Source organism: Rousettus aegyptiacus, unplaced genomic scaffold, assembly GCF_014176215.1.
Source record: "Rousettus aegyptiacus isolate mRouAeg1 unplaced genomic scaffold, mRouAeg1.p scaffold_m13_p_7, whole genome shotgun sequence".
Taxonomy (NCBI): Eukaryota; Metazoa; Chordata; class Mammalia; order Chiroptera; family Pteropodidae; genus Rousettus; species Rousettus aegyptiacus.
The window spans coordinates 89198252-89225542 of NW_023416310.1; the positions used below are offsets into that span (position 1 = coordinate 89198252).

At 41.4% G+C, this 27291-nt stretch overlaps 1 protein-coding gene across 6 annotated transcripts in view; it reads right to left on the reverse strand.

The window, feature by feature from the left end:
- Positions 1-2796: 2796 nt before the first annotated feature.
- SLC36A1 (solute carrier family 36 member 1) overlaps positions 2797-27291 on the reverse strand; it is a 48297-nt gene continuing 23802 nt past the window's right edge. For all 6 annotated transcript variants that reach the window (XM_016118746.2, XM_016118745.2, XM_016118743.2 and 3 more), the window contains 8 exons: positions 26438-26526; positions 25883-25978; positions 23782-23866; positions 23169-23387; positions 18516-18614; positions 15835-16001; positions 12632-12801; positions 2797-7283 (listed from right to left, as the gene is read on the reverse strand). In XM_016118746.2, coding sequence (XP_015974232.2) covers positions 7012-7283; positions 12632-12801; positions 15835-16001; positions 18516-18614; positions 23169-23387; positions 23782-23866; positions 25883-25978; positions 26438-26526 — 1197 coding nt within the window. In that variant the 3' untranslated portion in view covers positions 2797-7011. The remainder of the gene's footprint in view (positions 7284-12631; positions 12802-15834; positions 16002-18515; positions 18615-23168; positions 23388-23781; positions 23867-25882; positions 25979-26437; positions 26527-27291) is intronic.

The window sequence follows — 27291 nt, forward strand, 5'->3', positions numbered from 1 at the left end:
AACTATTGATTAAAAAGGAAACAGCTTGGATGATCCTCAAGGAAATTATATCAAAAGAAACCAATCAAAAGGATACATACAGCATAATTCAATTTATATAACATTCATGAAATAACAGAGATGAAGAATAGTGGTTGCTAGGATTTAGGGGTGTGGAAGAGCACAGGGGGTGAGTGTGTCTACAAGGGGTTACACGAAGGAGTCCTGTGATGGTACAGTTAAGCATCTCAATTGTGGTGGAGGAAGCTACACATGATAAATTGCTTAGAGCTACACACAAACCAGTGAGTGCATATGTACCTGGAGAAATCTGAATGAGCTCTACAGATTATACTAATGTCAGCTTCTTGGTTTTGATAATGTACTGCAGTTATGCAAGATGTCAACATGGGGGGATACTTCGGGAAGGGTGCACTAGACCCCCCTATACATTTCTTTACACATTCCTGTGAATTATAATTACTAGAAATAAAAAAGCTTAAAATTTTTTTTAAAGACTAAATCTTAAAAGGAGAAAGGTATTTGAACAAATACTTCACTGAAGAAGACAGACCAATGCAAATAGCCCAGGAAAAGATGCAGAATCTCATTAGTCATTAGGCAAATGCAAATTAAAACCACAGTGAGGTACCATGACATATCCATTAAGACAACTTAAATCAAAAAGACTGCAATATGAAGGATTGGTTTAAATATGAAGCAACTTTTATAAATTGTTGCTATGAATCCAAAATAACATAGCCACCTCAGAAAACAATTTTCCAATTTCTTATAAAGTTAATATATACTTACAATACAATCCCACAATTCCATTCCTAGGTATTTAAAAAAGAGAATAAAAACATGTATTTACACAAATATCTGTACAGGAATATTTATGGCAGCTTTATTCATAATAGCCAAAAGCTAGAAGCAACCCAAGCATACATCGACTGCTAAATAACTTATGGTTCATCCATATAATGGAATATTCAGCAAAAAAAGGAAACAAACTATACCGATGCATGAAGAGTACAGATGAATTTAAAAAGCATTATGCTAAGTGAAAGAAGCCAGACAGAAAGGACTACATACTTAATGGTTCCATTTATATGACATTCTAGAAGAGGCAAAACTAAAGACAGGGAAAATCAGATCAGTTGTTGCTAAGGGCGGAGTGGCATGGGGATGGGATTGATTGCAAAGGGCACTAGGGAATTTTTGGGGTCTTGATAGAAGTGCTGGTCAAATGACTGCATGCATTTGTCAAAACTCATCAAACTATACACTTGAAAAAACAGGTACATTATATTTTATGTAGATTGTACCCTAATTTGAAAAAAATAAAAGGGTAGAAGGAGAACAATGGTTAAGGGTCCAGTAAAGCACACTGATTAAAAACACACAGTTTCTTAGCACACATCTGGAATGGGCTGATTCTAAGGAAGTCAGCCTACCTAGTAAAGAGTCTCAGGTGGAGGGTCCAAATTCAGTCCATTATCACTCCAGTTTTTGCCTCCAGCAGTGCAGTGGGCTTACCTTGAGGGCCCTGGTTAGCCGGAAGGAAGGATTATAGCCAAGTAAACAAGTAAAACTGATTCTGAGTCTTGGTTTTCTTCAATTTAGCTAATATTCCAGGAAATGTTTCATCAGCTCTTCATGTAAGTATTTTATAACATTCTCTCTAACCCTCACAACAGTCCCTAAACGTGACCTCCCTTGCGAGGATGTAATAAAGAGGGGAGGCAGCCAGTGCCTTGGGAAGCACTGGGGTTCTGAAACCACAGGGCTGGCATGTATATCCCAGTTCTGCCACTTAACTGGTCAGCGACTTGAAACAGTCACTGAATCCCTCTGACCCCCAGTTCCAGTAATAATATTGATAATTGAACAGACTTCCACTTTCCTCTCTTGGTAAAGTGTTATACTTTAATAGTGTTCTTGAGAACTCCACTTTTAAACAAGGGTTTTCAGTAGTCAACAAAAATTAATCTGCAAATCATCTAAGGGTCAGATGGTCTTGTGTGTCCTCTTAAATGTGACAAGAATAGAAGAGGAGTTGTCCTTTCCACTGTCCTGAAATACTAACTTCAAGAAAGGTGAGCGTTACTTCGTACAATTTTCAGGGTTCTTATCCACCTACCCATTCATCCACGTATACATACATACAACACAGAAAGATGGACACAGAGAGAAGGATTCCAAGGGATTAGTTTATGTGACTGTGGGAGCTGGCCAGTCCAAAGTTCATATAGCAGTCTGGCTGGCAGGTTGGAAACTTTTGGGCAGGAGCTGATGCTGAGGCAGAATTTCTTCCTCCTCAGGGAAACCTCAGTTTTGCTCCTAAGGCCCTTCAACTGATTGGATAAAGCCCACTTACATTTTGAGGATAACTTTTTTTATTTAAAGGCAACTGATTGCAGACTTTAACCACATCTACGAAATACCTTCACAGCAAAATCTAGGTTAGTATTCGATTGAATATTATTCAATACTACTGCCTAGCCACATTGAAGTAGAAAAGTAACCATCACTCCTGTCATGTGTGGTCATCTGATATGCACAGAGAGGGTCGAGAATTCCTACTCAAGTTTTCAAAAGAAGCAGGGACAGACAGGAAAGGCAAGAGAAAAATCACTACCTGGCCCGCTTCTTGGGAACTCTCCATCTCAAAGACGGCTCTACAGTTCACACCCTGTCTCCAGATGAGCTCCGTGACACAAACTAGAAACATTTTGACCTAAGATCAAGTAAACGGATCTGAATGACATTTAAAAAAAAAAAAAAAAAGTGAAAACAAAGACACAGACCACAACCTTCAGAAATAAAAAACAAAATTCATTTATTGAAAAGAAAAAGTTTAACACATAATCTGTGTGCAGAACCCAAAATAAGACCTTCTAGGAGCTCCTGCATGATCCACATCTCCACACATACCATGTGGGAATACACATTCGAGTAGGCACACAACAGATGCAGTACTGTCTGCTGATCAGGACCTATTACACAGTCATTTTTCGTATTCCTCTTATTCACACATCTTCATTTTACATGAGTCACAAAATTTTATTATTCATTAAAAAAAAAACCCAGCTTCCCCACAGCATATGATGGCTACCCTCCACCCTCATACCAACCCCCCCCCCCCCCACCACCCAACTCTGATAACCTCTTCTCAGCACCATTTATGTCCCCGGGCCAAAGAATGGCCCAGTGGTACAAAGGACAGGGAAGAAATTCAACAGACTGATGCTGTCAGAGCAAATTGCCTTACAGCTGGCAGGACTAACTGCCTTAAAGTATGGACCGTGATTTCAGAGACAAACCACACCGTCTCCTTTTCCTCTAATGGTCTTGGAGATTTGTAACGTACTTTGGAAAATCTAATTATAAGGCAGATTTGGAGCCAACCTCCTAATATCAAGTCATGCCACTTGTACTTGTGTCTCCACTGTAAGGAAGCAGCTTCATGTTCTGCCCGAGGCCGACGCTGGGGCCCGTCTTAACATCTAATCAGCTACGAAATAAAAACCACTGATACAGACCCCCTTGCTATGAGTAGTGAATAGAGAGAGCTGTAAACAGACATAAATTAAGATTTTGCACTTCCAAAAAACATGAGACTAACATGTAGTGTTAAACAGAGATGACATCCTACCATTTCAGAAGGGAGGACTGGAGGGGAAAAAAAGTAAGACAGGAGAACAGAAAGGCGGGGGAGATTTTCCTAACATACCTGTTTGAGATTATCACTTTAAGACAACTGCTAAAATTGCAAATTTTATCTTTCATGAGGGCAGAGAGTGAGCAGTGAGCATCAGCCAATAATTTGGCTGGGGAGGCGAGTGACAGAGAGGGAGAGCATAAGCCATAGATTCTAAGCTAAGACCTGTCACACATTCACATATATCTGGCCAGAGTTTGTGCAGATGAAAGGCTCCTAGCAGCTGGATAGCAGCACAATATAAGTAATGCCACTTGTGAATGGTGACAACTTCTAGGCAAATTGAATAGATGCTGGGTCAGCTCTTCCCAGCAAGCACCTGCATTTAAGAGATACATTGCCAACAGGAAGTAGGAACCTTGCTTCCAACAGCAGCATTTGCAGGAGAGAACAAGGTGGTTCTGAGTAGCTACTTCTGAGTTAATGGAAATCTGGGGCTACAATGGGAAGACTGGGAAAAGGACACAGAGCCTAACAGTATTGAGCCAGAAAAACCATGGTTTGCCTTTGGTTTAGCAGATGCAGCCTCACACTCCAGAAGGCCTTTGCTCCACTGCTCCTGATCAGACTACTTACTACTTGTGCTGGGGCTTTTTTACTGAGCAGTGCACAGGGAGAGACTGGGCAACTGGTTCCTAACGAGCAATGGGAAGAGACCCAGGAGGGCTCCCTGACTGCAGAAGGCCCACAGGCAGCAGCAGAAGAAGCTGCCCTGAACTGGGCCAGAGGGCTGCTTCCAGAAGAGGAGGAAGGGCTTCCTCCTGCTACTGTCCTCTGGCTGACCCTTTATTTGACACCTAATTCTGGTACAACTGCACAACCAGGAGGGTCCACTGACTGGGTCCACCTTGCCTGGGTCTTCTGAAGTGGTCATGCAATCAGGCTTTCAAAGTGCAGAGCACAGTAAAGAGACTAAACAAGGTGAAGGCCATGCCAAATGAGCTTCCAGAAGCCTCCAAACTATATCTGTATCTCCTACACACTGCCTTCTCTACTGAGGAACCCTGAAGCAATAGCCTGCATTTCGCTAAGACCTAGAGCTGGCAGATCTCAGTATTGTGCTATTCGGTCCTCAGATCCCAGCATCACAACCCCAGGGTCACTGCCTACTTGGACAGCTTCTGGCAGCATCCTGCAAGCACAGAAGCCACCACCGCAGAAGCTGCAGGCAGGACACAGGTCTGAACCCCTTCTACTGGCACACACCTTCTCACTGAATGCAACTCTCAGGACCACTGTGGAAAGACTGCTGGAGCCCAGGCTTGCAAACATGAGATGACAATTCCTGAACCCCACTTTGGTAACTTCTAAGCCTGAGGCTTCAGAGGGCAAGGCCGCTGCCACCTCTAAGTAGAATCTTGGTCATATAAGAACCTATTAGTGACCAAAAAAGAGCAGAAAGGGTGGGTGAAGTGTCATTCTCCTAAGGAGGACCAAGTTACCAAGATAACATCTTCCTAAGTTAATAAATTGTTAGGGAGCTTAGGAGTCACTGCAATGAGAGAGTGTGCCTTTAGAATCAAAAAGGAAGAAAAAGCTGGGGCTGTGGAGGGGGGTCACAGCCCTTAAAAGCTTTGGTGAAAAACAAAAGCAAAAGCCCTGATAAAGTTGTGTTGTTCTCCCTTCTCTCAGCGCAAAACGTAGCTCCAGGTAAGCAAGAGCCTGGTGACAGGAGTAGAGAACAGCTGGACCCTACTACATATGCAAGAACACACACGCACACACACACAGAGCTCAAGAGATGGAGAGTTAACGAGTATCCTTTTGAAATACTTCTCACATCAAGAGGGAAGAAGGGGCAGCCAAAAGCAAGGCAATGTACCTTCCTCTGCCTCCTCTGCAGTTTATTCCCAAATCTGCAGGTTGACCTTGAGATGAGCCAACCCTGAGGCTATTTCTGATACTCGGGTGGGTATGGGGGTTGCGGGGCGGAAGGCGGGGGTAGGGGTGGGAGACAGGGATTAGTGTTGAAAACACAGGGGACCAAAATCCCAACCAAGTGGTTTCTTTAGAGTCCAGGTGATGAAGGCAACCAGGACAGGGCACTGTTTCTGCCCTGGCCCCTGTTGATTGTAAACAACCAAGCACCATGCTTAGTGTTAGACCAGCTGCCCGTAAACTCTGAACTTAATTTCCCACTGTGCACATTGACCTCATTATCTCATACATGGCAACAGTGGGGTGTCTTCCTGGAACGACAGCAACTGAATGCTGCCATGCTGTTTGCATGTCAGGGGCTGGGGCTGAAAAACAGGCCTGAACCCACAAAGCAGCTATTTTATAAGCCTCCTGCGGGCAGAAACACATCTCACTCAGCCATCTTTTCCCTTGGCCTAGTGCACTGGCAAATATTTCCTGAGTCCTTATATTTCCTCAATATAAAATCAGTCTGGTCGAAAGGAGGCAAAAGTGCATGCCTCCCCACAGAGGTACACCTTTAGATATACCTGATTAAAACCTCTGGAGTAGTCAGCCAGAAGGGCTGAGTACCAAAGCAGACATCCTGGAGCAAGTTTCTTTCAGCAAGAGAAGCCGAATACAAGTTTACTGAGGAAGAAACAATTCACAATAACTCCAGATCTAGAGACGGAGTCTAAAACCAAAAGCAATTTTAAATAAAATATAAATATTTTCAATTGAGGCAGCACTTGATATCTTTTAGGAGCTAAAGTAACTAAGAATACAGTAATGTGACCCACATGAGGGATTCAGAGGAAAGGTGTTGCTGAGGGTCACAGCAAACCAAAGAGAGTAAAGATTCAAAACATCAGCTTTGAGGAATGGTTTTAAACTACTAGGTAGACTCAGATACCTCCTGAAGACTTAAATAGGTAGGAAAAAATTGAGGTAAAATAGTTGGGAGAGATATGAGAGATAGGCCCGGCTTTATAAAGAGGGAGAGTTTCCACTAATTTAATCTATGCCTGAACCAGGAAAGGAAAAACATGAGGTGGGAGACGCTAAAATTTTTAAATCAAGTAACTGTGCAACAGGAATAATTTGGGGGCAGGTGTGTCAGAGAGGGGGCAGCAAGTAATGGAGGAGGCATGATGAGAGAAAGGAGTTGAAAAGTTCTGGGTTAAAATAAGTACAAATAAACAATGATGGCATTCTCACTAAAGTTACCTCCTGCATATCTGCTATCCATTCTCCCAGCTGCCCTCACTCCTACCTGGCCCAGGTAGAGGGGTTCCTGGATAGCAACCTTGCTTTTTGCCAGAGCCTGGGCCCTCCTTGAGGCTCTGGGGCCAGATGCCAGGGAACACACAGGGGTGGGGTGGGCAGGTGCAGGGAATGCACCCAGACGGTTAGGCAAAGGCACTGGTAGAGTTGATGAAAATGGGAGCATTGCTTGGCCGGATCAGCTCAGAGAGAGCCTCATACGTCCCCACCACAAAGCCCATGAAGCCCAGGATGCTGATCAGGGCGTCCTTGGTGATGCTGAGGGGGCTCATCCCCTCTGAGTAGTAGGTGGTGATCTCCAGGAGGGGTGGGATGATGAGGGCCAGGGCACTGCTGCTCACGGAGCCCACCAGGGAGATGACTAGGTCCAGGCGGGGGACGAGGATGGCCAAGATGCCTGTGGGAGAGAGGACACGGATGTTCAAGACTGCCCAGAGCTGGAAGGGACCTCCTCACTATTCTACAAATTTAGTAATTATCTTTCTCATAGAATGGAGAGTTTAAGGAAATTTATCAACATTATCTAGCCCAGTCTCTCATTCCACAGATGCAAAAATAGATGCTCAGAGAGGTGAAGTAACTTGGGTCTCACTGTAAGGTTGGCAGAACTGGAACTGAAACCCAGATCTCCTGACTCCAGTCACCTAGCTTTTAGCTTTTCCTACTACAATACATGACTACCATGTTTCCAAGGAAAAGGAACCAAATTATATTCCAGGGCAATCTGGTCTCTACCAAAGGAGAGAGAAAGCATGGAGCAGAAAAGAAAGTGAAACTTGTGAGCAACTATGCACCTTCTTACCACTGAGGCTACCCCCAACATCAATATTTCTACTTGCCTGACAAGAAACAAAATAAGGGGGAAAAAACCTTCCTCCTTCTGGAACAAAACCATGATAAACCCCTTTTCATAGACCATTTTCGTACAGGGAAAGTTGAAGTAGTTCTGTGTGCGGCTGACCCCAGGAGCAAGGCCCCACACAACGACCAGGACAAGACAGTGAGTGGCTCCCACACCTGAAACTTAGCCATGGGTTTATGTGTGGAAAGTGGAACTGACAAAGATGAATGGGAGCTGCATTAGAAAATGCCACCGACTTCCATAGCATACCACCGTCAACCTGGTCAGGGAGCACTATTTTAATCAAGGAGAGGAGGCTTTGCTGACCACATTGATCCGGTGCCCACTAATCCCACGATTCCCATCTAATTCAGCTTTCCCCTGAGGGCAAAGGGAGGAGACCCTAACCAAACTAGCATAAAGAACCCCAAGGGCTCAACAGTGGGGATATCTGTTTTGCCACCATCCAAAATGCGGCAAACTAGTTTTAGCTAATTCCAGAGGCAGGAATTAGGTACTTAGGAAAGATATGGGAGCAACTAAAACTTCTAGCACTCGCCGTCTTTATTCTAAGAGTAAAAGCCCTCTTGAAAGAGAAACTCAATAAGATAGAGATGATCTAAGGAAGCAGCCAAATAGAAACACACTCTCCCCACTCTTTCCACACTCTCCCCCAAAAGAGTCAACTAGGAACACCCTCTCCCCACTCTTCCCGCACTCTCCCGCAAAAGAACACTCCATACAAAGAGCAAGACAGCAAATGCCCAGCCGGCAGTTCCAGACCCCTCTGGAGCAGCTCAGATGCGGCATGTACAAAAAGAGGGGACTGCGGACAACTCAGTTGGACTACATGATTAGCCAAGAGGGCTCCAATGGTATTACTAAACATCTTCCCTTTGGGTTAAGAAACTAAAAATACGATGTTTCAACAGCAGAAGCAACATGAGGCAAACGGCATGTTCAAAGAAGGAACTGATTGGGATTCTGAAGCCTGTGGTTTTAGACCAGCAACAGAAAGAGCACAAGAAGAGAGAAAGCACTTAAGAGAACAAATACACACACTTACAGAAATATGGTCTAAAATCATATACCAATTGGACACTAACAGCTCCAATATCCAGAAGTGCATTCTGCTGTTTCATTATGATGAATACTGGTGAAGCCCAACTGTGTTACTCTTAAATGTCTAGAAATCTACCTTTAAAGTTAATTCTAGTCTTACAGAATATATATTTTCTTTTAGTGGGGGGTATAAATTTTTAAAAGCACAAAAACGAAAGAAACAGTCGACATGTCTAACACTGAAGGAGTGGTTTAGTAAATAATGATGCACCAATATAATGGAAAATCATGCAGTCATGAAAATATTTATGAAGGATATATGTACATTCATGATATAATACACAATAAAATACAAAAGGCAAAGTTATGTGTATACTATCATGGCAACTATTTTTTAAATGCACCCATGTGGATTAACATAGAAGATAAAATACCAAAAAATAATTATTTTGTTAAGTTGGTGAGATATTGGGAATTTCTTCTTCAATAACCCAGATATAGACATTCTTCAAATGTGTTTACATGAACTCTCTTTTTTCGAGCAATATTTTAGTCAAAATTTAAAATCAAGCTCAGAGTAGTTGTACAGAATCACACAATTTTAGACTTGAGAGAAACCTTAGTGATCAGATACAGATACCCTACATATCTTATAGTTGAGGAAACTGAGGGCTCATGAAGACTCGGGATGGCTGCTGGGAGCAGGGCACAGGCACAGCTGATTTATGCTACTGCCCTTCTTTATTACAGCTGCAAGTGTGAAAGACCAGAAGGTGCTGGAAATCCACTCTGTTTGGACTCAGAAGCTTTATGTTCTAGAGGTCGAGCTGCTGGAATGTTTTACAGCTATGCATTCCAGTCTAAACATGTCTCTTAGTTGATACGGTTCTGTGTTATTACATCTTTCACAATAGGTTTTTGAACTCTTCATACCTAACTGAAGTGAAATGTTTCATATGGCAAATGCCACAGAAATTAGTGCCAACCACTGAAGGACAGGTTAGCACCTCAGGGAATCCAAGGAACTATTCTTCCTGCACCTCTGGATTCCCCAGATGGAGCCAGCCTCTCCCACCCTCTCCTTCTACACAAGCTCTGGGCATCAGGTGGTCTGCAGAGTTGGCATTTCTAAACATACGGACTGGAAGAAAATACTGACCCATATGAAATCATAACGAAATGAGCACCATTCTCTGACATGTATATTTTCCCTGCCCCTCCTCCCCAACAGTCTGAAATTAAGCATCAGAAAGAAGACACAACAATCTTTGCAGGATGGGGGAGACTGGCGAGAAAGTTGAATTCCAAGTGGAAAAAAAAAAATGAGGCTAAACCAAATTGCCATGCTCCCCTTGGGGATGGAGGGTAAGAAAGAGAAGAAAAGTTGGAAAAAAGACAAGAAAACACCAGAAACAGCAATAAACAAGCTGCCATTAAAATTTATGGGTATAATTGAAAACAATTATATCAAAGCTCTAAAATCATATACCAATTAACCTTGTGCACAAAAAAATAACAAAGAAACAAAAAATGAACTCACATAAATACATTTAAGTTGATGTTACAGTGAATGCCTCTCCGGAGTCCCACAATTACTTCGGTCTCCAGGGAAAGGTTGGAGAAGTCAGAGTGCTCAGAGATGAAGGGGTTGCATCCTTTAAGAGGATAATAATGCAATGCTAAGTCCCGGGAGATCACAGGAGAAGGGAAAAACAACTGAAAGCACTTGAAGATCAAAAGCAGCTTGAATCCTTTGAGCATCATGCTGTAAAAGGGAGGTGAGATCCAGACGGCGCCAGAAAAAGTGAAGCAAAAACCTCGGGCAACTAAGGACAGCATGGGGTCTATGAATCAGAGACTGGTGGCTCCTGCAGGGTGCAGAGGAAAAAGATCTGGCAGGAAGCAAGACATATGCTACTGGAAGCTAAAGCCAGGCTTCAGAAAGAAATGGGGCTGTGAGAGGAATCAGGCCCAGCATCTATGCCCCAGCTTTTCGGGCAGAGAGAAGCTGCTATCTAGGCAGTGACAGCACATTTTACCTAGACAGACCTAGTTTTTCTGGAGGAACTACTCTGAAACAAAGCCAATTATGTGAATCAGCCCCATCCTTTCTCCCATCACCTCTGGATCCAAGAATTAGAGCCCTGAGAGCTGACATTATGAACACCTGCATGTGGAATCCATCTCCTCAAAAACTCAGAACTAATCCATCCACAGAAGAAACATATACATCTGAATCAAAGCATCAAGAGTTGCTGGCAGAAGACAGGCGCAAAATCTTGAGTCTGAGCATCTTATCAGCACATATCAAGGAAATTTACTCGAAAAGCAAGATGTATCACCTTCCTTCTTTTGCAGCAGCTCTGGGGCAGCAGTGGCCTGTAGGCAGACTTGAATTAGCTGCTAGTGGGCTGGTTCTACAGGCTGAACTAGAAGAGTACTGAAGGTCTCCCAAATAAAGGCTACGACCATGAAGTCAGATTCTTGGTGCCAAAAGCTATCTGGGGCTGGAAAATTCAAGGTATCCACTCTCTGCCCAACTCCTACCCAGAACCACCCAGCAATAAATCCTCAGAAGAAGTGCTGTCCAAAATTCAATCAGAAAGTCATGGAAAGGCCTCTAGTTCCATAGCTCCAATGAGTTCTTTCCACACAGAAATCTAGGATGTTAAGGTTCCACCCACTATCCTTGAAGTAACCTAAGAAAGAATTACAGGTGGCCTGAGGAGGTCCATTCTGGGATAGACACTAGTCTGTTCCCTACATTTTGCCTGGGTTGCTAAAAAGGGTGGATAGTCTCTTGCCTGCCCTTCTCTTGCTAATGGCTAACCAATAAAATCATTTAATTTCCCATCTTGAGTGAAAACCAGACTACATTCATATATTTCATGCCTAAATACTCAATTCTGGTTCAATTAAAAAATTATAGAGACTATATTTATTACGAAGACAGATGAATAATAAAAAAATTTCTAGGGACGTCTCAATCTAATAAGCAAGATGTCTTATCCCAAAAGAATAAAATTTTAAAAAATAAAATAGAAGCCAAATATTGCCAAAAAAAGGAGTATATGATTCAAGCACTTCAATTTGGAAAGCAATTACAAATCTCACAGTAATTTAGACAGTATATTCACTTGGGGTTCTCTATTATATCAATCCATATAATCTGAAGAAAATAGGAATTTATTTTTATGTTTTAAATTTATACCAGTTTCAACCAACAACAAATACGGTGACATCTTGTCTCTTAATTCATACCCCTGGGTGTGTGGTCCAGGGAAGAAAAATTAAACACAAAGTGATAAATCAAACACCTGGCTAATCAACAGAAAAATTTCTAAGAAACATGTTTATGTAGACTGACATCCAAAAATGTCTAGAAGAGTAACATGCAGCCTTAAAATGAAATCTAAATAGACTGTCAAACGGCGAAAATGATTATCTTAAAAAACCAGTAAACATGTACCCCTATCGAAGAACCTACACTCAGTGTGAACATGGGTAAATGGCTCTCTTTTAGGTTTTTACCATATTTTATATGGAATAATAATTATATGTCTTTACTATGATTTTCGGCCACCTCTGTAGCATTTCATACCATACCAATAAATAAATGATGGTCCCCATTCCCATGTCCTTTAGAGTACATATGTCATCAACTCACTTCACCACCTGGACATGCCTCAACTCTGAAACAGACAGCGTGCCAAGCTTCCTGTTCACTCAGCACTGGCGATTTCACTACAACTCAGGCTCTCCCTCATGAAAGCCTTGAGGAGGACCGGGAGCCCTTTGGGAAAAAACAAACAAAGGCAATAATTCTCTTCTGTTCTACTCACACGTCAAGCAGACCATCAGGGTGCGCACGAACAGGTCCACCACCAGCTCCCAATGCTCGGGCACACGGGACACAAAGAAGGGGATGATGATCTCAGCTGGAACGTAGAACTGGAGGGCGTAGGTGAAGAAGATGCTGATGGAGTAGAGCAGCTTCACCGACTGGTACAGCCTGCAGAGGTAGCCCAGATATGTTCAAAAGCCTGCCCTGCAAGCTCATATACTAGCAGGGAGAGTGCAAAATGGTCCCCTTGCAGTTTGGCCATATCTATCCAAGTTACAAATGTCCTTTGGACCCAGCAACTTCATGTCTAGCAATTTATCTTGCAGATATACTAGTACATGAGCACAAAAACTTATATTCAAAATATGTCACTGCAGCATTATTTAAGTACAAAAGACTGAAAAGAGTTGAAATATTAATCAGTGGGGAACCGATTAAATAAATCTCCATACAGTAGTTAAAAAGAATGGGGCAGAACTCCCAGTGCTGACATGGAACTAGCTTTATGATATACTATTAACTGAAAAAAAATCATGAATCAATACAGTGTCTACAGTGTGCTACGATTTGTCTAAAAAAGAAAAAACTTCCCCCTCACACGTATATATGTGACATTCTTAAATACACTAAACATCTCCAGAAAGAAACAGAAGAAACTAGTTAACATGGTTGCCTCTGAAATGGAAATTGGTAGAACTGGGGACCAGAGGAGGTGAGTGGAAACTTAACATTTTCTGTATATCTTTTGAACATTTGGAATATGTATCAGAGGCATATATCCTTTCAAAATAAAAACAATTAAAAATACTATTGAAATGTAACAAGACCTCTTATATCCTTCCCAGACAACTCAGAGCTCCCCGGAATAAGATAATGACCACGCAGGACCAACAGGCCATCTTCCTATCACCACTTCATGTGTAGCTTCTCAGGGAGACTATTAACTCACCACTGGATATCTCTACCTTATTCCATGCCTAGGACTGTGCAGAGTAGGAAAAGAGTCTTTGAAGTACCTATGGATCAGACATGGTCATTAAAAGGAAGGCTACCTTGCACCTAAGGATAGCTCCACGCCAAACAAGACCCTCAAGTGTTTAAGCAGCAAGAAACACAGGCCTCCTTCCCTTGCTGGAAATTTATTTAAGAGTGATGATTATATTGTGTATAATGTGCACTGAATTTCTCTGTGGTTGAACTTAATACCTACAAATTGTTGTTATGCTATAAGCAGGAGAACACCCTGGGAGAGACTGAGCTTGACAAAAGGTCTTATTTGCTCCAAGAATAGATGATAAAAACTCTTTGGAAAAAATCAGCTGGTGGCTCTATAATTAAACTCAGTACAGCAGCAAAGCCTTCTGGAATGATGGGAAGTCTCAAATCAAGAGAGTTACCTACAGAGTTGGCCAAATGAATCACACTCAAATGGAGAAAGATCAGAGCAACTGGGTTTGGAATAGGAGAGGAAAAAAGACCGATGCTCATCTATGGCTTCAGATTATGTGCGCTGCTTCTGCTGCTCCTGATCTATTTTTTTTGTTATGCTAAGCTACCCACCTGGCTCTTGATAGGGCACAAACATTTAGAAACTTAAAAGCAAGCATCAGAGGGAAAAAGAAAGAGACTTTCTGAAAACAATGGCCTATTTAAGGGCTACGCTTGAATGGTCATATAACAAACTTAGTCCCCAGATCCCTGCTGAGTAGAGTGTCCTGGGCTAAACACTGACAATATTACTGAATAAACATTGTTCTAAATTTTCTCAGTTTGTCCTTGCACAATGCCTCACCCGATCAGAGCTATAAAAAAAATATATAGGCAGATCAACCAGGCTGTCCTGAAAGGTGATTCTGATCCCCAGGGCACTTAGCAAGCATCTCAGTGTCTAGCCACAGCTGTTCTTCACATGAAATTTTAATATTCAAAACATAATCGTTGCTTAGGACACATCCTGTGACATCTACCTTTTAAGGAAGCATTTCAGTATGCCTCAGTGTTTCCCTACAATATAACACCGGAAAACTGAGGAAAGTGAGATACAGTAGGGCTCCCAACAACACTTGGTCCAGGGTTAGAGGCCCCTACCTGCACACACAGTCTATGATCACATGGGAGAGGCACAGCAGAAGCTGGGAGCCAAGCATGTGTGCCCTCTTCTCTCCCCATCTATATAGAATGGTTTAAGGTAAATGGACTAGATACTTGGCCCTTCTGGGCTTAGATTTCCAGGGAGAAATGGTATATAAGGAGCTGATCAACCAATCCATTCAGCATATACCTCAAGAGGAATTCCTCATCCAAACAAAGAACAAAGCTCAGGGCAGCATCCTATTTCTCAATAGCACCAGTATACTATTACAGAGATCTCTGTCACACATATCATTTGGCAGGAAGAAATGACTACTCCTGCTTTTTATAAGAGGGAACTGAGGCTGCGAGAAGCTGTGATTTGTCCAAGTCCACAGAGCTAGGACGTAGCAGATCACCTCTGTCCTCTATACCCAGCCATTTCCTGATAACATCTCCTCATTTACAAACTGCCTCAGTCTCAGCATTTATTCCTACTTTTTGTTCAAAAACCATTCACCTGGTAATGATCATGAGCCAGGTGCTGGAAGAAAATGGAAAATTGGATGGCTGCTGCCCTCAGAGCTCACAGTGTAGGGAGATCACAGTACAGGTAAATGGACAATTACAACGTAATGGGATAAGAATTAAAATTGGATCCTAATGGGATCCTGTGGGAGGAGAGAGAAGGGACATCTGACCTAGACTTGAAGCTGCAGTCGGTGAGACATCAGAGAAAGTTTCTCAAAAAGAGCAACTCCTGGACCAAGTCCTCCTCACTAAGCAGGAATTAGGTCAGGGTGGGGAGAGAAAGGGGAAGCCTTTGAGGAGTTCTCAAAAGGCGTGTGCGTGACTCATCAGACAGGACTGTTAGGTGGCTCACACGGGTAACAAGGGGAGCACAGATCTAGAGAAAAAGTAAGACTCGGGCAGGGAAACAGGTCAAAAAGTGTGGTGGGCAGCCAGGGAAGGATGGTGCTGGCCTGGGGGCAGGCAGAGGAGATAGTGGCTGCAGTGGGCTAAAGTGAAGCAGGCTGACTTCAGAGATAGGTAGCAGGAAGAATCCACATTCTGACCCATTTGCTAAAAATAATATCTAATGTTCCCAGGCTTCCATCTTCTCTCACATACCAGCAGTTGGGCAGGTTGAGAGTTATGCTGCCTCGGATATTAGCTCCAAACTGCAGGTACCCCAGACACCCCAGGCTGATGTAGAGGGTGGTGATGATGGTCATTCCCACATACAGGAGGAGTGGAAATTTCCGGGGATCCTTCATTTTATTTTCAAGGGGCAGAACCTATGAGAATAGTGAGAGAGAAAAGATAGAAAAAAAAGCAACATTAATGGCCAAAAAAATAAAGTAATATTCTCAGGCAAAAGTACCTTCTTATTTTCAGAATTCCCCAAAAGCCATCCTTTATTAGACAGACAAATAAATCTAAGCTGTTTCCTCAGAAGTTCTACTCACAAACCTTAAGGAGACCTAGAGCCCACTGTCTAACTGGCAAGTACTGAATGGGAAGAATGGGCAGGACTGGAACCAAGGACTTCCTGTCCAGTTTGGTGCTTTTCCTCCTGCTATAAGAACCCTGTAGGCTGGGAGTGCTCTTTGACCTTTTAATGCAGCTGCCTGGCAACCAGCAGGCCCTTTTGCATCATGCCCACCTGGAATAGGGGCTGGTGGTGGCACAGGCTGGCTGTACCGCACCTGAGAGCATGGCTCTGATAATCTGTCCAAAGAATACAAAACATAGGTCAGGGAAAACTGCCACTCTAGTCCCCAGAAACTGTTGCCTTATCTCAAAAGGGGCAGTGACAAGTTAAAACTCCAAGTTAGAAAAACAAGATGGTGGGGGTGGCATGACTTAATAGAGGGTCTTGGAGATTCGGGATCACGGAGATGTATGACAAATCCCAGTTTTCAGACTCCTATTTCAAACCATTGACCCTTGCTGCCTCCTCCCTCACAGCACAGGACATTCTTTAACTTTAGCCGAAGCAAAGGAGAGGTTAGGAAGATTGGTTCATTTAGGAATAGGAAAAACAGCAGGTGTGATTGTGACAGTCTTACAATCTGCCATCAACTACATCTGGCATGGCTGACCAGGAAAAAGCAACACAGGGCGATGACTACAAACCATCTTTCATCTTGTCATTACACTCATTCTCCTTAAGCACCTGTAACCATGAGGCAGAGCAGGTCTATGTCAGACACACCCTGGCAGACACCATGATCCAAAGCCTGGTGCTCTGAGGGTTCCAGAGCTCTGCATTTCCAGCTGGCCTTCAGCCACCCACCTCCCCACCAGCTCAAGGGTCTCAAGCTACCATTGGCCCACACCCAGTAAGAAACGGTTTCTAAACTTCCCTTCAGTTCCCTCTCATGGAGAGGGCAAGGAACCCATCTCCTCCAGGTCCACTAAGCCTGGGCCAGCGGTGCAAACACAGAGAGAACACAGTAAACAAACAGTGAGCAGTGCCACTTTACCCAGACATACTCAACATCCCCCAAATCCAAACTAAAAGTCAAAATAGCATAGTTCTCTCTGCTGTGAAAACAGAAAGCAGCAATCTTGAAGAGATAATGATTATAGACTGACTGACTCAATATCCAAACCTTGGCTAATGAAATGAAACAAAGAACAACTTCTATACCGCGCTGTTAGGGAAAACTGATAAACTTAGTGCAATGCTCCCTGAGAACCCAGGGTGTCTGGGCATCTTTTCACACTTATTCAACCTCTTTTTTTCCAGTCTCAAGTACTTGGGACGTCTTCCTCACTGCTGCAATAGGGGCACACTCAGGCCTCTTCCCCAGCAGCAGGAAAACCATTGGTGTTTGTGAATCAGGGCAAGACATTCTCCTTGGGAAATGGGAAGTCCCAAGGAAGAGCACAGAGAAAGGTTTACAACCACAAGACAACAACCTACACATGTTCACTCAGAAAGCCTCCCCCATGACGTTAAAGCCTTATAACATATTCTATCAACACATTTTTTTTTTTTTGAAAAAAAAATTGTCAGGCTGCTAAGTTTTTCTTAAGAGTACATAAGGTGACAGAGAAATCAAATGGGGATAAAAAGATATTCCATGAAAAGAGAAGTGTCTTTCCATTTCCTAAGCCCTTGGCCAGCAGAGCTAATAATTTTCTTCAGAGAATTCTAGACCTCTATCATGACAAATAAAAATAAAAATAAAAATAGGTACAATTGAGTGGCAGATCTGGTGAAATCGCAGAAATGATGGAGGGAAGCTGACCTAGGAGTGAAGCCGACATCAATGAGTCAGGGCAGAGAAATTACTCGTACATTTACTGATTTAATAATAAAATCAACAGTATTTTTAATAAAAATAAAATTTAAGGCTTGTCATATGTCAGGGACTATACAAGGTACTTTACATTTATTTCATTTAATCCTAACAACTACTAATCATTACGCTCACTTTTCACTTTTCGGAAGCAAATAAAGGCTCAGAGAAGTTAAGTCCTTGCACAAGGTCACACAGCTACTCTTCAGCAAGAGGACTCACCCAGTCAGTCTAAATCTAGACCCTGCATTCTTAATGGTGATGTTCTATTGCTTACTGCACATACAGAAGATGAACATGCAAAAAAGGCAATTTGAATATAATCATTCTCTAATTACATACAATTTATTTTCAAAAGTCAGAGCTGGGAAACTTTAGTCGAATCCCTGAAATACTGTCACTAAACTAGCCAATAAGACTCAGAAGATCACTTCTAACAGTATTTCCTCAGCATTCCTCAAGGACACCGAGGGCACCCCAGAATCGCAATGCAACTCTTACCATTCCGATGCCTTCAAATGCAAAAATGGCCGTGCCAAAGAACAGAGGATAGGTCTTCCAGGGTGCCACCAATGGGAGTTGGCTAGGATTTGGAATCCTCTGAAAGAGAGGAAATAAAACAAAGCAAAAGTTATACAAAGATTCAACACTTGAACCCCCACATCAGGTCCTATTTTTTCCTAAATCCAAGATTCTGTGAAGAGCGAAAGTCTGAAACCTAACAGATGATCTGGGGACAATTAGCCTTTGTATCTTTTTCCCTTCAGGCTGAGAAAATCCTATTTGCTTTGGGGAGGGATTAGTCCAATGTATCATTAAAAAAACTCAAATGCTGGAGCTTGCATAAAAATAGTCACATTTTTTCTCTAAATAATCCCTTCCCTAGAAATTTAATCCTAGTAGAAAAAAATAAAAATATGGAAAGAGTTGAGCAAAGCTATTTATTAATAACTAAAACAACCAAAAAGCTCCCAAACAAGTGAACATTTAGTTTACTGCATGCACATCAACTATAGCGCAGAATATCATAAACTATTTAAAAAGCAAAAACTGAAATAACTAAGTAGCAAATGAAAAACTGCTTATGAAATAATAGTAAATAAATAAATAAAATCTGAATTTCCATATTTGCTATAATACACCTACATAAATACTCCACACAGATAAAGATGGAAAGGAGGGTGATAAATTTTTAGACAAGCTCTTTCTCTTTTCTCTACTTGTCTTCTTTTCTCTTTCTTTCTTTTCTTTCTTTCTTTCTTTCTTTCTTTCTTTCTTTCTTTCTTTCTTTCTTTCTTTCTTTCTTTCTTTCTTTCTTTCTTTCTCTTTTTTTCTTTCTTTCTCTCTTTATCTCTCTCTCTCTTTCTCTCTCTCTCTTTAATTCTTGTGAATGAGTTTGAGTACTTGGAAAATATTATTGATAGGCACATGAGAGAAGTATTGGAACATCTGGAAAAAAATACCTAAAAGAACATTTAAAAAATAGGCAACTACGACAGATGATTGGATAAAGAACATGTGGTACATATATACAATAGAATATTACCCAGCCATAAGAAAAGATGAAATACTGCTATTTGGGACAACGTGCTAAGGGAATCATGGTAAGGGAAATAAGTCAGACAGAAAAAGTTGAAAACCACATGATATCACTCCTATGTGGTACATAAAACTGAAAGCAACAAACAAACATGACAGAGACTCATAGATACAAACAGTGGATTAGTGGTTATCAGATGGAATAGGGATAAGTGGGGAGGAGATAGTTAAGGGTAAAAGAGACAAAAAAAAAAGAAAGAAAATGAAAACCAAGGCAACTGTCGACTGCAGGTACAATGTAAGGCTGTACAAGCAAGAAAGTGCAGCCACCATTGTCCTACCTGGACAATAGTTCCCGTAATGGATGGCACTGAAGGAATAGGACATGGAGTGAGGCGGAAGCTGCTGTCCGTTCAGAATTTGGATTTTTAAACCATGTTTATACATTGTTTAGATTAAAATAAGAATTAGCTTTACAATTGCCTTTTACAGGATCTCAAAATTGATTTAAACTATAAAGGTTTTTAGATAAACATGGGCATATTCTAACAGTACGACAGAACAGTATTAGTGAACAAAAGAAAATCCAGTATTAATTTCTATGACAGGCTTCTCATTGAAAGGTTTCTAAGTAAATATATATGGTCTCCCTAAAATAAAAAGAATTTTAAAATACTTTTTTCTGACTCCCTAAGAAATCAGACCTCTTTATAAGAAGCATTTCAGTACCTAGAATGAAGACAGACTAATAAATATCTTTGCTCTACGATGAGACGACAGTGAACGTTCCCTATATTTATTCCTGAGTCACAGTGTAACTTCAGTTCCTGGAAAGAGGAGCAATCTGGTGGTTAGCAGACAACTACTACCCAGGTTCGTACATCAGATCAGGCTGAGGTATCAGAGAGGGAATTTCAGAGTACATGTCTAGTGTGGTAGTGTAATGAGACCAATAGAAAGAATTTATGATTCTACATATTTAATCATGGCTACTGACTTATAACCCAAACAACTAAAAGGAAAAAGTTGAATTTTAAAAGAAACATGCAAATTAAAATCAGCTCACTATCAATATATTTCCTCAATTCTACAATACTATCAATTATAATAATGACAGCTTTTTGAGAAATACTGCTAAATATGCTTAAAAATTGCAAAATATACTCCAATTTTAGAAACATTATAAAGGTAAAAAATGCATCTCAGAATTAAGGATATGCAATGTTTATTGGGAACCCCCTCTGGGCAAGGCACTCTGCTCAGAACTACGCCACTCATTATTCCATGTGATAAAGACATGGGGAAACCTGCTCAGGCAGAAGAGCTCAGTTGGCTTTCTATGATGGCATGTGCATGAGGAGCAAGAGTGCCATCATATACATGCTCGTGATTCAGGAACATCGGACATAAGTGGTATCCTCAGTAAACAGAGCAAAATGCCAAAACAGGGCAGTAGTAACAGCAGCAACAGCAATAAAAACAACCAAGAGGGAGCATCTCTCAGCTTTGTGCGATGTCAAAATGAAGCCACTTAACACATAGCCAAACCACCATTCTTTCATGCTGCACCTAGGGCAGATAGCATGACTTGATCATAGCACAGCTCCTGACTGAGCCCAGAGGCAGGCTCAGAGTCACTCTCGCCATATCAGCAGGGCTGCCTCATCTAAAAGTGCAAGTTGTACTTTGCATAGACAGTGCTCTGCACAGACACCACCTTCAGCTGTGACTGAGAGACACTGTCAGATCCCATATTCCCATCCTAGCCCTCTGATCATGGCAACCACCAGTCCAATTACCTGCAGTGGTTTATAATTAAATGTGCTGTGTGTCACTCACTTCACCTTTATGTCCATTGCAGTGTGTCCTAGGCACTGATGGAGATCTCTAATTCCAAAGTTAAAACAAAAGTTTATTTAACCTTCTTTGTTTTAACTTAATTTTCAGAGGCAGAGAAAGAAATTCTCTGGAAATGATCCATTGCATGTTCATAGGCCTTCCTTCCAGTCCCATAAAAAAAAAAAAAAAAATAGGCCATACACACCTGTTTATGTTTTAAAAAATAATTTTGTGGAAGAATCAATATCTACCACCCATCTCACTCACCAGGACAAGAAAAAAACAGTAAATGCTCACTAATCTAAATTCATTATGTTGTTTCTTCTGTATAGCATGTCCCTACTTTTTATGACCCACTGTTTTCCTAGAAACCATATCAGTGGGTAACTAGGTCACTGTTAAGCAAAATGTATGAAAATGAGGTAATGTTCACTGTCAGACTGACCAAAATTAAAAAGACTGATATATCCAATCAATGGCTAAGGTGGGAAACTTATACACTATAGAAAGGAGTCTATATGAAGCCAGCAAATAGGTTTTGGAAAAAGCAACTTGACAATATAAAAAATTCAAAAGTACATACTCTTCAGCAAGAGTGTCTCTAGATAAATATCTTGGAAAAATATTTATTCGTAACCACCAAAAGGAAGGAATAAGAAAATAATACTGTCATAATACTGAAATAATACCAAAAATTACAAATGGCCTGATGGTCTGCTAGTTGGAGACTGGTTAAACAAATTACGGCACATCTGTTCTCTGAGGTACTACGTAGCAATTAAAAAAGAATGAGGTAACGCCAGGGGTGTCAACCTGGAAAGCTCTCTGAGACACTGCTGAGGAGAAAAAAGCATGATGGATGAAAACTACATATAATTTTTTAAATTGTGTTAAAAAACAAAATATATTTTGTTTTATATTTCTTTCCATACTAATATAGTATGTGATGCACGCGTAGAACCTAGAAAGAGACCAATCACACTCAGTAGGTTCCCGAGGAGGAGACGCAGGGTGGGACGTGGTTGGTGTTCAAAAGGTACTTGTGTTGTCTGCATTTTAATGAGTGTGTATTTGTGAGTTATTTGGGGAATTAAAATCAAATACTCTTTTTTTTTTTAAGTTATGCGTTTTTCCCTCCTGCTTTCATTCTTTCTCTTTTCTCAAGTTTTGGCAAAAGGTATTGTCTTATCCACAAACAGTATTTAAGAGCACATTTTTCTCAGCCTGATCTTCTACCCATCTATATACATGTCCTCTAGTATACTACGCCACAGACCTGCCCATGTGGGCTGTGCAAGGGGGAACAATAACTGGATTTATAATTGTGACAAATAAATATAAAACTGGACTGGTAAGAAATTATTTTATCTAAATATAGGTTAGAAAAGTTTATTTGATTTTTATTTTCATTTTAATATTTTTCTCTATTTTCCAATCTTATATAATGATCATGTTTTAACTGTCTAATTGGGAAAGAGTCTGATAATCAGCGATCCCAGGGATGTTTGGAGACATTTTTGTTACAATTTGGGAGGCAGGTAGCTACTAGTACCTAGCAGGTAGAGGCCAGGGAGGCTGCTAAATATTCCATAATGCATAGGACAGCCCCCCATGACAAAGAGTGATCTGGCACAAAATGTCAGGAGTGCTAAAGTTGAGAAGCCCTAATCTAAATATACCACAGATAAGTAACATATTCCTATTCACATTCTACTTATTTGTGTTATTTGTTTCTTTGATTATTTAATAGGAGGAGGAGGAAGTCGGGGCTCATACCTGAACAATAAACTGAAAGATCATGACCAGGCTGACCAGCATGGTGATGTTGGCCAAAAGGGAGAAGATGGTCAGGACCCTGAGATTCCTGATGAAAACCAGCAGCACCAGGAAGGGCAGGAAGCTGAGCATGTAGAGTCTCGAGTCCATGGTGGGTGTCAAAATCAGCGTCGCATTGCTGTGGCAGTTGCTGGTGGTCACATTAGCTGCTTCTATCACCTAGAATGAGGGGAAGACAAGAAACGGAAAAAGCCTCTCAAAAGACAAAGACCAGTGGACCTCCCACGAGAAGGGGTTCCTGACTAAAGGTTCGGTGGGTGACCAAGGTCACACAGAAGTCTGTGGTAGGTGGACCATCTTTGGAGATCTTCATAATTATCACAGAAACTGATTGTTTAGCTGAGTTTGATCATATCATACTTAAAAATAGGAAAATGGACAAGATATCTTAAGGTTTCTCAATGTCCTAGGTCTTTAGATAAAATCAAAGACACTGTTCTATATAAAGAACCTTAATTCTTTTGTTGAACGAAACCGGTTTGGAAGAAATCCTAAACAGAAAGTCCACTCATCTCTGGCCATTCTCTCTCTCTCTCTCTTATGAGGGCCCTACCTGTTTAAAGTTGTCAGCCAGAAAGACAAAGTAGACACAGCAGAATCCCAACTGCGTGACAATCAGGAAAAAGTCCACAATGTGCCTGAAGGTGAAAAAGGAAGGAATACAAAGATCATGATAATAAAAAGCGAGATTCCCCGAGAGATGGGTGTTTGAACAGTGCTTTTGCCCCAGTCATCACACACCCTTCCCATCAAGTGACAAGGAGGAGTATGCCCTGGTGAGAAGAAAAACTATGCTAGGTGCCACCAGTCTGGAGCTTTGAGGGAAGGCAAAGGAGGTGCTATCTGAGTGATTTCTGAGATCCCCTTCCTGGCTTGTTTGGAACGCTGCAGGTCAGACAAGTCTAAGATTGTAATGGCCAGAATAGAGCACAAGCACCAGACTGCTGCATGCCCTTTGACCCTTCCCCTCCCCATGGCCCACCTGTCCCATCTCACATCATTTGTTCTAAAGCTATAGAAACCCTCAGCATAAAAGCCCAGGAAGTGGACCCCTTCAGAATCTCTTTCTATAACTTGAATCCCAGAACCAACCTATTCTCACATAAGTACATGGAAATAGATGTACCCAAACAGACTGCTAGTTGAAGCACTGTTAGAACAACAGCTGGTAATAACCTAAAGAGTCATCAAAAGGAAAATGATTATAGACCATTCTTAAATGGAACAGTATTCAGAATATAAAAAGCGTATGTTAAATTTATATGTGCTGATAGAGGAAATCACTAAAACCTTTAATGGTACAAATAAGCTTCCAAACAGTATACAGAGTATGGTCAATTTGTATTAAAAAAAAATTAAGAACATGTATATGGTTGTATAGATACAGAAATTCAAAAAGTGTATTCATTCCACTGTGACCAGTATACACTTTTAGTTCTCACTTTATGTCCTACTTGTTCAAAAGAAAATTTTTTTTTTACCATGAGTATGCATTAATCTTATTAAAGGATAGAAGGGAAGGAGGCAGGGGGTGCCATGGGGAGAGAGGGAGAGAGGAGGAGAGAGAGAAGAGAGAAAGAGGAGAGAAGAAGGCAGAGGGAGGGAGGGAAAAATCAAACAACCAAGCAACCAACCAGCCGATGGTGGCTACTTGACAATATGGCTTCTCCCAATCAGAAAATGATTTTGCTGAAAGAATCACATAAACCTACATCACAGGAGGAAGATAATAAGTGAAAGTGAAAGTCTTTTTATGATCACAGAAGTTTTTCTGGAGAACATAGTTTCAATGTATTTCAATTAAAAAAAGGGGTAGGATTTAGCCATTGATTCTATCAATTCTCTACATCTAAATATACTGTTTCCTCAAATAGAAAACAAAAAGAATATTTCCCTTCAGGTATCTTATAAGCTACCATAAGCAGAAATTTCCAAATACCCTCATCTCCTGAAATGTCTCCTTCCTTAATAAACCCATTTGTTCTACTCTCTAGCTCACCTCACAGCTCACCTCACCTCCTCCTTGAAGCCTTCTTTCTCCTGTCCAGTGCTCAGTCCTTAAAGTACCTATCATATGCACTTCTCGTCTGGCACAGTAGACAAGAGAATCTTGAAAGGCCCTCCCCACTGACTGCCTAGGATGTATATCTAGCTCAGGACACCTTCTTCCTACTGGTTTATACTATTCCTGAGCTCTGTTCACAAGCTTCCCATGCATCTTTCTCCTTAGAAAGACTATAACCCTCTGGAGGACTGGGACCACATAATTTACCCCAGGGAATTCTCCTCTTCCTATACCTAGAATTGTTTTTTTTTTTTTTTGTTTTTTGTTTTTTGTACCACTTATCAGAGCACATAAATATATTTGTTGAACAAATGAAGGAATGAAATATAATCACTGATCATGGACTGTCAAACCTACAACAGACTATAGAGATCTTTCAGGCCAGGCCCCACATTTACCAATGAGGAAACTGGGGCCCAGAGAAGGGAAGAGTCACACAGCCCAAGGTCACTGACAAGCTGAGCTAGAACAAGTCTAATGACCCAAATGATGCTCTTTCCACTACTTACACTGTCTCCCATATCTCACCCCAGTTTGAAGGCCTCCACACTGAGAGGCCACAGCAGCAATGAGAAAGGAAACCAGTTACCTTCCCCAGTGTGCGTGGTTCCGGAGCCAGGAGCTGGAGGTGGATTCCAGTCCATACATCACTGTCTCCCCATAGTCCACAAAGGGTTTGTTCAGTCTGGGAGGAAAGAAAAGAAAGAGGAAGGGCAAAGTGTGTGGGTTAGACAATGACAGAACAAATGTAGCTCACTGAGACCTGGGTCAGGTCCCTATCTGTCACTCTGGAAATATCACTAAGTCCTGGATTGATCCTTTCAAGGATCAAAAGTGTTAATTCAACAGGACAGTTACTTTCATTATAATTAACAACCATTTGGTAGAATCATTGTAATGGGAAAATATTACAAAACATATAAAATTAGAATATGCTATCCACTGACATAGGTCAATTTGACAGATGATATGTGATGAACATGAACACAAAAATAACAGGAAAAGGTATGCTGTGCTAATCAGTGCTCACCTTTAGCTAGAATCAAGAAGTTAGAGTGAACTGTGTAAGTGCTCACTTTCAGTGTTAGTAATAGAACCCAAAAGAAAAATCTGTCACTCAAGAGGTGGCTTAGAGGGCTCTCACCTTTGGCAGAAGTGGTGAGCACATTTCACCAGGATACTCATGCAGTGCACAGTCACGATGCCTATCACCAGGAGGCTGAGGGGACCCATCTGGGGGAAGATATTGTGAGTAAGAGAGGGAAAGGCAAGCAGGTAGAATTAGGAGTGAGCCAACTGAAACTGGATCTGCAAATGATCAAAACACGACTAAGGCACTTTCTAGTTACAGAACTTCTGGCACAGCATTAGGAACATAAATGTGATCGTGGAGATTAGCTTGGTGAGATGGACGCCATCTGAACCTTAGCATTCTTTGAGAGAATTCATCTTGTGGTGGAGAATGACACAAGATAAGGCTAGTCTAAGACTGTTGCCAATCAGCAAAACAGAAGGCTGCTGTCACTGTCTGGGAAGAAGAAATGGATTAAGGGGTGTAAGGGGGAGGCCAAAGGTTATTTTTAGAGCAGTACTAGATCTAGAAAAACAGCCCTTAGCTACAGACAATCCACATCTCTGAGCTATCTCCAACTCTAAAAGAAACAAGAATGGCTTTGGACAGTCTATAGGGGGTGAGATTCTCAGAGATGACCATTGAGAGGTAAGGTATGAAAGGGCTGTGTAGAAAATGGACAGACTCCTATTACTAATTCATTAGTGATAGAAACAGCCTGAGACATTTTAAGTACATCCTCCCTACCATAAAGTAAGCTCCATGAAGGTAGGAATCTTTATTCGTTTTGTTCACCGATAATATTCCAAGAGCCTAGAACAGTGCTCAGCACATAAAAGGCCCTCAATAAATACCTTTATACAAATGAACATGTGAATTTTGCTTTTTCTCAGCTAAATTTTTTTAAAAAGCTTCCCATTTTACAA